Source organism: Symphalangus syndactylus, chromosome 1 (assembly GCF_028878055.3).
Source record: "Symphalangus syndactylus isolate Jambi chromosome 1, NHGRI_mSymSyn1-v2.1_pri, whole genome shotgun sequence".
Classification (NCBI taxonomy): Eukaryota; Metazoa; Chordata; class Mammalia; order Primates; family Hylobatidae; genus Symphalangus; species Symphalangus syndactylus.
The window spans coordinates 148,236,324-148,247,827 of record NC_072423.2 but is presented as its reverse complement, the minus strand read 5'-3'; the positions used below and the strand labels follow the sequence as shown (position 1 = coordinate 148,247,827).

The 11,504-nt window shown below is 42.1% G+C and overlaps 1 protein-coding gene across 11 annotated transcripts in view; it reads right to left on the bottom strand.

Moving 5' to 3' along the window:
- Positions 1-7,126: 7,126 nt before the first annotated feature.
- The window catches only part of DLC1 (DLC1 Rho GTPase activating protein), a 530,175-nt gene continuing 525,797 nt past the window's right edge, over positions 7,127-11,504 (bottom strand). For 7 of the 11 annotated variants that reach the window (XM_063637785.1, XM_063637784.1, XM_055287592.2 and 4 more), the window contains 2 exons: positions 10,037-10,210; positions 7,127-9,678 (listed from right to left, as the gene is read on the bottom strand). In XM_063637785.1, the coding sequence (XP_063493855.1) occupies positions 9,558-9,678; positions 10,037-10,210 (295 nt within the window). In that variant the 3' untranslated portion in view covers positions 7,127-9,557. The remainder of the gene's footprint in view (positions 9,679-10,036; positions 10,211-11,504) is intronic. The other 4 variants (XM_055287572.2, XM_055287602.2, XM_055287612.2 and 1 more) reach the window with 2 other exon arrangements.

The following is an 11,504-nucleotide window of genomic DNA, read 5'->3' as shown; positions in this document are numbered from 1 at the left end:
AGCATTTTCTTCTTGCTTTAATAATCATTACAGACTGCGTGACTTAGAATTTTCTTTCTTGGAATGATGTTAACGATCTATTTATACGTTTATGTTTTGAAACACTGCAATGAAATAGAGCTCTGCTTATCTTTGTTATTGAAAAAAAAATACAACTCATCTGTTGGCCCCGGAAGTAAGGAAAACTGTTTTCTCTGGGACAGATGTTAAGTCCTCCATTTCCTTGATTAATCACCTCCCGTGCCGAGTGCTTGAGAGAGCCAGGAACCGTCACTGGGCTGCAGACTTGGGATTGTTGAAGTGAATGGCCTTGGACAGTCTTGAGATTTTAAAAAAAAGTTTTTAATTTTTAATTTTTCTGAGTACATAGTAGGTGTATATAGTTATGGGGTACATGAGATGCTTTAATACAGGCATGCCATGTAAAATAATCACATCCTAGCGAGTGGGGTGTCCATCCCCTCAAGCATTTATCCTTTATGTTACAGACAATCCAATTACACTCTTCAGGTTATTTTAAAATTATGTTATTATTGATTATAGTCACCCTGTTGTGCTATCAAATAGTAGGTCTTATTCATTCCTTCTAACTATTTTGTTTTGTACCCATTAACCATATACACTTTTCCCCACTACTCTTCCCAGCCTCTGGTAACAATCCTGCTACATCCATGAATTCAATGGTTTTGATTTTTTTTTTTTTTTTTTTTGAGACGGAGTCTCGCTCTGTCGCCCAGACTGGAGTGCAGTGGCGCAATCTCGGCTCACTGCAAGCTCCGCCTCCCCGGTTCACGCCATTCTCCTGCCTCAGCCTCCTGAGTAGCTGGGACCACAGGCGCCCGCCACCACGCCCGGCTAATTTTTTTTTTGTATTTTTAATAGAGACGGGGTTTCACCGTGGTCTCGATCTCCTGACCTCCTGAACCGCCCGCCTCGGCCTTCCAAAGTGCTGGGATTACAAGCGTGAGCCACTGCGCCCGGCAATGGTTTTGATTTTAAGATCCCGCAGCCTTCAGTTTTAAAAGCCTTAGAAAACTGCTTTTCACTGAGAACACTCAAATTGTGTGACAATAAAAGTGATTTCACACTTCTTTCTGAGAGGCTTCTAGTCTTGATTAGCAGTTATAAATAATACGTGTATACACTGAAAATAAGAAAATGAATACATTACTTCCTCGAACAATGATACTGTGTAATATGAGAAATATTTGAAAACTGTGGAAAAGGTGGAGCAGGTTAAGGAATATAACAAAGATCCTTTGGAGGTGAAAGTCTAGAAACCACTGTGGAAGATGCGTCTTTGTCTCACAGTTGTTACTGCTGACTTTTGGGTGCAGACCTCTCTTATCAAACTTGGATCAGGAACTCCTTCCATCGAAGCTGACTCTGGGCTCTGAATGCTGCTGTTGAATGGCCAGACTTACCAACATGAAAAGAAGCCACGATACCAGATACAAGGGAACAGACACACAAAATGACAGGAACAGACAGGAACAGACCACAAAATGATAGCTGTGGTTGCTGGAACAGCAATGTCTGCGAGGGTAGCAGCAAGCCGAGAATAGTCTGAATTACTAGGCATTCTTTTCGGATCAGCTGCATCTTTATCTCTAGTTTGGAGATGTGTAGATTCCCTAACAGCAAAGAAAAGAGGTCATCCAACTCTGGCTTGAGAAATGTGGTGGCTGGCCATAGGTGGTGGAGATGCTGTTTTAGTCTTGTGGCAGGCAGAATGTCGAGTTGATGTTATCTGACCTGAAATATGGCCAGTTAGGTTTTTACAAATATTTACCATATTTCTGTTCATTCTTTTTCTTTGTTTCTCTTCTTTCTTTCCTTCCTTCCTTCTCTCTTTCTTTTTCTTTCTTTCTTTCTTTCTTTCTTTCTTTCTTTCTTTCTTTCTTTCTTTCTTTCTTTTCTCTTTCTCTTTCTCTTTCTTTCTTTCTTTCTTTCTCTCTTTCTTTCTCTCTCTTTCCTCCTCTCCTCTCCTCTCTCATTCTTTTTTCTTTTTCTTTTCTTTTTTTTTTTTTTTGAGATAGGGTCTTACTCTGTTGCCCAGGCCGAAGTGCAGTGGTGGGATCCTAGCTCACCGCAGCCTCAAACTCCTGGACTCAAGCGATCCTCCCACCTCAGCCTCCCAAGCAGATGGGACTACAGATGTGAACCACCTTGCCCAGCTAATTTTTACTTTTTTTTTCTGTAGAGATGGGGTCTCCCTATGTTGCCCAGGCTGGTCTCGATCTCTTAGGCTCAAGTGATCCTCCTTCCTCCGTCTCCCAAAGTGTTGGGATACAGGCGTGAGCTACCACACCCATCCTGTTTCTTTCTTAAGAGCATTATTAAATAGGCCAAGAGAGTGATAGGGGTTAGATTGCTTTGAAATATTCTTAGATCTTTGAAATAGCATCTGCATTATCCAAATACAGTAGCCACTAGCCACATGAGGCTATTTAGGTTTAAATTAATAAAAGATTAAATAAAATGAAGCATTCAACTCCTCAGTTACGCTAGCTGCAGCCACATGTGCTAGTGGCTACCATATTAGACAGGGCAGATAAGGAACATTGCCAGCATGGCAGAATGTTCTAAGTACCGCCCTACAATTTATTGAGTCCATTTGTAAATATTATGTAGCTACTATATTTCTTTAAGCTTTCCTATCTCTTTAAACTTTTCCATCTGTAAAATGAGGCTAATAAGTTATCTCCCTCAATAGGCTGCTATGAAATTTACTTATTTTTTTTTTTTGAGAAAGGGTCTCACTCTGTCACCCAGTCTGGAGTGTGGCAGCGTGATCACTGCAGCTTCCACTTCTCGGGCTCCAGCAATCCTCCAACTTCAGCCTCCAGAGTAGCTGGGACTGCAGGCAGGCCACCATGCCCAGCTAAGTTTTGTACTTTTTGTAGAGACAGGGTTTTGCCATGTTGCTCAGGCTGCTCTCAAACTCCTGGGCTGGAACCATCCACCTGCCTCACCTTCCCAGAGTGCTGGGATTACAGGTGTGAGCCACCACGCCTGGTACTATGAAATTGAGATGATATATTAACTGTATATAAAGCACACATTCTCTTACCCCGCACATTACAATATTATAATAAATGGTAGCTCACAGCATGTCCATTCAGACTTGGGCCTAACACATTTGTATTTTAAAAGTCCCTGTAATCCAAAAAGCTTTTGAAATGACCTCCTTGTAAATCAGACTATTTTTGCAGAAACACATCACTTATCATGTTGGTGAGTGCCATTCTCAGAGTCATAAAAAGAGTAAGGTTTTTCCTTTTACACAATATATATATATATATTTTTAGACATAGTCTCACTCTCTCGCCAGGCTGGAGTGCAGTGGCATGATCTTGGCTCACTGCAACCTCTGCCTTCCTGGGTTCAACTGATTCTACTGCCTCAGCCTCCTGAGCAGCTGGGACTATAGGAGCATGCCACCACACCCAGCTCATTTTTGTATTTTTAGTAGAGACAGGGTTTGACCATGTTGGCCAGGATGGTGTCGATCTCTTGACCTCGTGATCTGTGTGCCTCGGCCTTCTGGAGTGCTGGGATTACAGGCGTGAGCCACCACTCCTGGCCGATGTTTTGTATCTTAACAGGGAAGAGAGGCTGGGCGTGGTGGCTCATGCTTGAAATCTCAGCACTTTGGGAGGCTAAGGTGGGCGGATCAATTGAGGTCAAGACTTTGAGACCAACCTGACCAACATGGTGAAACTTCGTCTCTACTAAAAATACAAAAATTAGCCAGGTATGATGGTGCATGCCTGTGATCCAAGCGACTTGGGAGGTTGAGTCACAAGAATCTATTGAACCCAGAAGGAGGAGGTTGCAGTGAGCCGAGATCACGCCACTGCACTCCAGCCTGGGTGACAGAGTGAGTGAGACTGCATCTCAAAAAAAAAAAAAAAAAAAAAAAAAAAAAAATTAAAAAAAAAAAGAGAGAGAGAGAGAGAAGGAAATGAGAAGACCTTATGAGTTGTAACACTTTTAGCCCTGAACTCCCCTCTCCTTAAAAAAGAAATCCAATGGTTGAAAAATTTGTACAGAAAGGTGTTTATTACTACAGGTGACAACACAGCCTTGAGTGCGGACAGACAAGCCAGCTGCTCTCATGGGACCTGTGTATATACAGCAAAGGTAATTACTTTGGGCTACAGCTACCAACATGATTTAGCAAACTCCCTCCCTGCAAAAGTCTCATCATCCCCTAGAGAATGGGCCCAAACTCATTGCAACTGTGCAGACCTACCTGAGCTTTTCCTGCCACAGGCTCTTTGAGATCTGTTATAATTTGCATTCCTTAGGCAAATGGCATTTAAATTCCTTAGGCAAATTTCATCCTGATGGAACATCAAGATGACATGCATGCCTTGATCTCATTGTTTGGGATTTCTGCTTTAGAGTCATTAACATATGCTTCAACAGGCAGGGGAGGGAAGGCAGCTGGGCTCAGTTCCACTTTGCTTTCCTGAGTGCTCCCTTATAGCTGAATAACCCTTGCTTTTCAAAGCACCTTCACAAATATCTCCGTGGCACTTCCTGATATTCTTGTGTGGTGGCGAGGGCATTACGAGGTATTGCAGAAAGACTTACAAGACCGGTATTCTGGTCCTGGGCTGCAAGTTAAGAAGCCTGTCAGTAGATGTTCCCGTGTACCCACCAAGAAATGCACGATAAGAAGGAATGGGTGGGCTGTGATCAGACCACATGTGTAATTAACTGTTCTGTTCTTGCACAAGGGGAGAATCAGGTTCTATGTGTCACAAGGAGGGTAAGCGGAGTCTTTGTACATTTCAAATCATATATTTGATTTGCTAGGCGGAACTACAAATTCTTTCAACCATCAACCTGAAATGAAACTTTCTCCTCCTACTTATCTTCACCGATTTAAATTCTCCTGTCATTTTAGTAATAGGGTGACAGAATTTCCTTGGGATGCTGACTAAGGTGGCATAAACCAAAAAGTATCGGAGACAGGTCTCAATCAATGTAGACATTAATTTTGCCAAAGTTAAGGACAATGCCTGGAAGACAGGTCTGTGAATTTCTCCAAAGATGATTTTGAGGCTTCAGTATTGTAAGGGGAAAAGCTGGTTGGTGGGGGAAAGAGGGAGGGTATTACTAAGTCCACAAGTTGCAAGAGAAAAGCAGCAGGTAGGGGGCCGGGCACGGTGGCTTATGCCTGTAACCCCAGCAGTTTGGGAGGTCGAGGCAGGTGGATCACTTGAGGTCAGGAGTTCGAGACCAGCCTGGCCAACATGGTGAAACCCTCTCTCTACTAAAAATACAAAAATTAGCCATAGAACGGTGAGGACACGTAGACTTCACGTGGTGCGTGTGAAGCTTAAGTAAGCATATGAGAAGGATAAAAATGCTGTAAAGACACATGAATGCAGCTGTAAAATCCCCCACATGCCTATAACGTCTCTCTTTCTGCACTCCCCTATCTAGTGATGTTGGAAAGTACCTATACCGGATTATTGTCTTCCTTCATTTTTCTTTAGATTCTGCTTTTCAAAAATTTCAGTTGTCTCCACAGCCCTGAAAACAAATCTCTTAAAGAATCATGTAATGTTGTTAGATTTTCCCAACTTATTCCATTAAATTGGTAGATAGGATGCTTGGAGTGTGTAAAACAATTACCTTGAGTTTTGTTAAGCCCTTAGCTTCTCCTCCTGAGTGCGTAGGAACCTGTCCTAGTGCTCACCACGTGGCACTGACATTTCTGTCTTAAAAATCTGTGAGGGAAGATTTTAATTCTGCAACGGCAGGGTGATGCCGGCCTTGCTCACAGCTTGATCTCCAGGGTGGGGTACATAGTTGGTGAAAAACTGACAAAATGCGTTGATTAAGCAAGTAGTAGGTGGTGTGGTAAGAGCAATCTAAAACCACACTGGGGGCTTGTGAGGGTGGCTACTCCCTCCTTGGTAACCTTGTAAACTACTGGGAACCAATGACTCCCCATCTCTTCAAATAAAGTATTAGGTATTCAGGCCTACGACATTTTGATCTTTATTTTATATAGCTCTGAACAAACCAGGTCTGAAGAGTCAAAAAAAAAAAAAAGTCCCTGATTGTGTGTGTGTGTGTGTGTGTGTGTGTGTGTGTCTTTTAAAAAATGATAAGGGGAAGGCTGGGCATGGTGGCTCATGCCTGTAATCCCAGGACTTTGGGAGGCCGAGGTGGGGGATTGCTTGAGTCCAGGAGTTCGAGACCAGCTTCAGCAACATGGTGAAACCCCATTGCCACAAAAAATACAGTAATTAGCTGGGTGTGGTGATATGCGCCTGCAGTCCCAGCTATTTAAGAGGCTGAGTTGGAAGGATCACTTGAGCCAGGGAGGTCAAGGCTGCAGTGAGCCTTGATCATAACACTGCACTCCAGCCTGGGCAACAGAGTGAGACCCTGTCTCAAAAACAAATCACAAAACAAAAAACAAAACAAATTATAAGGTTAGGGTCCCCCCTCCCCCCGACCTTTTTCTATGCCCAAAGTAAATATTTGTTGAAATACAACCTTTTCTAAGATAGACATCACGTTGTGAGACATGTGATTTGTTAAAATGCCATCACAGACTGTTTAAAATCAGTAGCCATACTATCTATATATAGTATCTATGTCACCTTCATCAGTTTAATTTAAGACTCCATCAGGTTAAATAATTTGTCTTTTTCAGTTTAAAACTTAAGATCCCATGAAGTGGCCGGGAGCGGTGGCTCATGCCTGTAATCCCAGCACTTTGGTAGGCCAAGGCGGGTGGATCACGAGGTCAGGTGGAGACCATCCTGGCTAACACGGTGAAACCCCATCTCTACTAAAAATACAAAAATTAGCCAGGCGTGGTGGCGTGTGCCTGTAGTCCCAGCTGCTAGGGAGGTTGAGGCAGGAGAATGGCGTGAACCTGGGAGGTGGAACTTGCAGTGAGCTGAGACTGCGCCACTGCACTCCAGCCTGGGCGACACAGCGAGACTCAGTCTCAAAAAAAAAAAGTCCTATGAAGTTGGACAGTTTCCAGCCTCCGTCATCTGAAAATCAGCAGTGAATGAAAAGGAGGCTTTAAGATGATCAGGATCCTAGATGCTCTTCCCTTTGCAGTAACAGAAGCTAATCCAATCAGTTCAGTTTAGCAAATAATAAATTTATTAGGTGCCTATAAGTACAAAATACTGAAAGCCGCTGCAGGGGATTATAAAGATGTGTAGGAGACGAGCACTGCCCTCAAAGAGCTTACAATCTAGGCAATTAGTCACACAAATAAGTTGTGATGGCGCTCTAAGTGACCTCAGCAGAGTTCTTGAAAATGTTCATATCCTTCAAATTCTCCTCTTGTCAAATTGAACAGTGGGAAAGAGACCTTTTGTGGCATTCATCAGTGACCCTGACTCTGCTTGGGAGCATCTTTCTGTTGTTGCACGTTCTCATCATTCCTCTCAGCGTCGTTTCCTAACTGGACCTTTGTTTGGAGAGAATCTCTGTGCTTCCTGAACCTTCACCAGGGTTTCCTGTTTGGGAGTGGGTGGCTCAGTTGCAGTTTGGCCTTGGAATGATTTGCAGTCCGATTTTTCCTTCAGCTAATTGCTCTTTTGATTGTAGTTGATGCTAAAATGCTATGCTTTGCAATCTGTGGTTTTAAGAGTGGGAGTGAGATGCAATATTAAGGAAGGCAGCCCAGACTTTTCCCTTACTTTAAACATTTAATAATAGTGCACTTATTGATTATATTCTGTACAGATATAGAGCAAGTTATAAACCTCTTCCTTTTATTTATTTTCTTCACTTAGACTGTATTCACGTAAAGTGTATTTACAATAAGAAGAAAAAAGCCTTGAGGTACAAAACCCAAAAGAATATCTGAGGTATAAATACAAGTATATCTTAAATAATAATCTTTATCATGCTTTATCTATGTTTGAAAGCACAGTGGACATGTTTCTTAATAGAATGGTATATACAACATACAATCTTACAAATCTGGAAGCCATCAAAATTGAATATCCATGTATATCTTCATAAGGAACACTGATAGCCAAAATACTCAAATTTTAAAACTCTAATCTGACGCCCTGCCCCAAAATTCTTCAAAGAACCTTTGAAATAACACTGAAAATGGTAACTAAATTATAACAAAATAAAAATCCTTCTTACAGCTCTCATTCATACGTGATTCACTTTTGATCCATACAAAATAAATTTACTAATACTGTCTCTTGAGTCAATCCTTACCATTACAGTAAAACCTGAATAAAGACCACCCTTCTAAACGTTCTAAAAAACTTCACTGGTTTGGGTTGGTTTTCTTCTTCTTGTGTTTTACTATGATTACTATTTTTCATTACCACTTAAATATATTTCAAGGGCATTCTAAAGGAAAAAAAAAAAAAATGTAGGAAAAATAAAATAAGACAAAAAGTCATAAAACCAGAAAACCTATTTGCTGATAAGAACAAGCCCAGTGAATAAACACATGTGGCTTTCAGGAATGCCGTTAACAACCAAAGGCAGGGGAAAAAGCCTTTCGTAGGTGGGTTAAATTTATAGGGATTTCCTTGGGACACACATAGTTTCCTATATTCCCAAACATAGTATCTTAAGGCGTTTCTGTTACAAACACAAAAATGCAAAGAATTCTAACAGGGAAGAGTTTTTGATGCTTGATTTAAGAGTAAGTGTTACCGTGTTCAGTTTTTATATCTCGACTTAAACAAAAAACAAAACTCTGTGGATCAGAGCCAGTAAGGCTGGAGGGAGCAGTTCATCCCTAAACTAATCCATACTGGTTAAAACTACATCACTATTTGCAATCGGGTCTAAAAATAAACTGCATTTGGAATGGGTGTAAGAGCCAATCTATTACAATCAAAGTACAGAAGAGGTTGGTGGAGAAGGAATATGCTTAATAACTTGGAAAAAAAAAAACCCATAAATGGACAAGGGTGTTGGGCCCCCTTTCTGGGTGGATTCAGGGGTAGTCAGATATTCCAGGTTAAACTGAACCTGACGCATCAATCTCCTTCTTGGAGGTGTCTCAGTGTGCCAGACACTGAATCCACCTTAGACATCTATTGCCATTCAGCCAGCAACAAACACACATTCACACTCCTCTGTGCAAACCTTTCTTTGCTCATCTTGGTGAGAAAACATGTCAAAGAGTACCAACTATTCCAGTGGATACACCAGTCCCTCAACACACTGCAAATAAAGCAACACAGTACGCATACACCGGTATCACAAGAGAATGAAGTATCTTCATTATCTTCCATAATGTATTTAAAGAGTTTTGCTTCTCAGAAGCAATTTGAATAACAATACACATACTTTTTTTTTTTTTTTTTGCAGTCTTACATATTCCAGTCAAGGTCCATGAATACAGACCCTCAACAAACAGGAAGCAGCTTTAAAAATATATCAAATTGCAATAGTCAATTCCTACACTCCAGCTCGTAGTTTTCTTTGTTTCAGGATTAGACACAGAACCCATTCTTCAAGGACTGGCAAAGGTTCTAGAAACAAACACCATGGTGGTGGAAGCGGTTGCTTTGCTTCAGTGATCACCTAGATTTGGTGTCTTTGGTTTCGGTGTTCTGGTTACTGAAGGAATCCCGGATCTTTACAACTTCAGCTGCACACAAATGTCCAAAAGATTTTGTGTACCACTCTGGCATGTGGCCCCTATCAGAGAAAAGAAAGAAAAGCGGATGAATTATTTAAGTTAGAAAGCACGGAAATAAAATGAGAAACATCTGTTTGCTAGTTCAAACGCATAAAATCTATCATTTCCTGTGCCTTTGAATTCACGGCCGAGCTACCATATTTGCTTTGCTTTAGAACCACATTTTCTAAGGGATCCAAATTAGGAAGTGGTCGCTGAAAGACCAACAAACATGAAATGCTACTTTCTAAACACCACTCTTCATGAAGTCACCAAGAAAAAATGATGTGTTCATTTAAGGCATTCTTTGCATTAGACAAAAACTCAGAATTTCCTTCATAACCTTCACCATATAAAAAAATCAGAATCAGAACATACCTTAAGTCAGCTCTGCACATGTAGGTGAGTTTGGATTTTCCTGGCCCACAGGGTTCAATCAAATACCTCGACAAGAGCACATTAACCCTCACACCCACCACAGGTGCCCGATCGTGATCCACGGAGGTTAGTAAAAGGGCACAGGCTCCTTTGGGTAAATTAGTCCTCCAGGTTCTGTAGAGACAAAACCAGAGGCGGAAATGATGGAATTTCATAGAAGCCAAGTTTAAAATCGTGCTTCACTCTTCGCAATGTGGTGATGGGTCAGGCTCAGTGGCCATGCTGTGTGACCCAGGCCTAGGTAAATGGCATCCTCTAAACTACTTGCTATGGTGTACATGTGTTCCCCAAAAAGCATGTGCCGGAAACTGAATGCCCAATACAACAGTGTTGGGAGGTGGGGCCTAATGGGAGCTGGATTAATGCCAATTATAAAAGAGTTTGAGGCTGGGTTCCGTGCCTCACGCCTGTAATCCCAGCACTTTGGGAAGCTGGGGAGGGAGGACTGCTTGAGCTCAGGAGTTCAAGACCAGCCTGGGCAACATAGTGAGACCTCATCTCTACTAAAAATAAAAAATATTAGCCTGGCATGGTGGTGTGCTCCTGTAGTCTCAGCTGCTCCGGGGGCTGAGGTGGTAGGATTGCTTAAGGTGTAATCATGCCACTGTACTCAAACTTGGGCAACAAAGTAAGACCCCCTATCTCAAAATAAATAAATATATAAGTAAAAATGGCTTGAGGCTGCGCATTTGCTCTTTTGCTCTCCCTTGCCCTCTATTTGCCCTTCCACCATGGGATGACGCAGTAAAAAGACCCTCACTAGGTTGGGCATGGTGGCCCATGCCTGTAATCCTGGTGCTTTGGGAGGTTGAGGTAGGAGGATCGCTTGAGCCCAGGAGTTTGAGACCAGCCTGGACAATATGGTGAAACCATGTCTCTACCAGAAACAATAAAAAAATTGGCCAGGCATGATGGCACATGCCTATAGTCCCAACTACTTGGGAGGCTGAGGGGGGAGGATTGCTTGAGCCTGGGAGGTGAAGGCTTCAGTAGCCATGAGTGTGCCACTGCACCCTAGCCTGGGTGACAGAATGAAACCATGTCCCCAAATCAATCAAACAACCAACCAACCAACCAGATGCAACTCCTTGATCTTGGATTTCGCAGCCTTTAGAACCATGAGCCAAATAAATACCTGTTCATCAGAAATTGCCCGGTCTGTGATACTCTGTTAGAGCAGCATTACATGAACAAAGACACCGTACAAGGACTCCTGAACGAGGAACTCTGTACAGAGCCGCTGTTACAGAGGGTTTATGTGCTCAGTCTCCTCTTTGAAAAAAGAGCCGATTTGAAGTGTAGCTTAAAACCATTTTTGTATTTCACAAATGTCTTGGAACAGACACCTAAAGGAGCACTGGCTGTTTGAAAAGGTCTGGACTTCCAATGTGACATTTCCACAAAGATT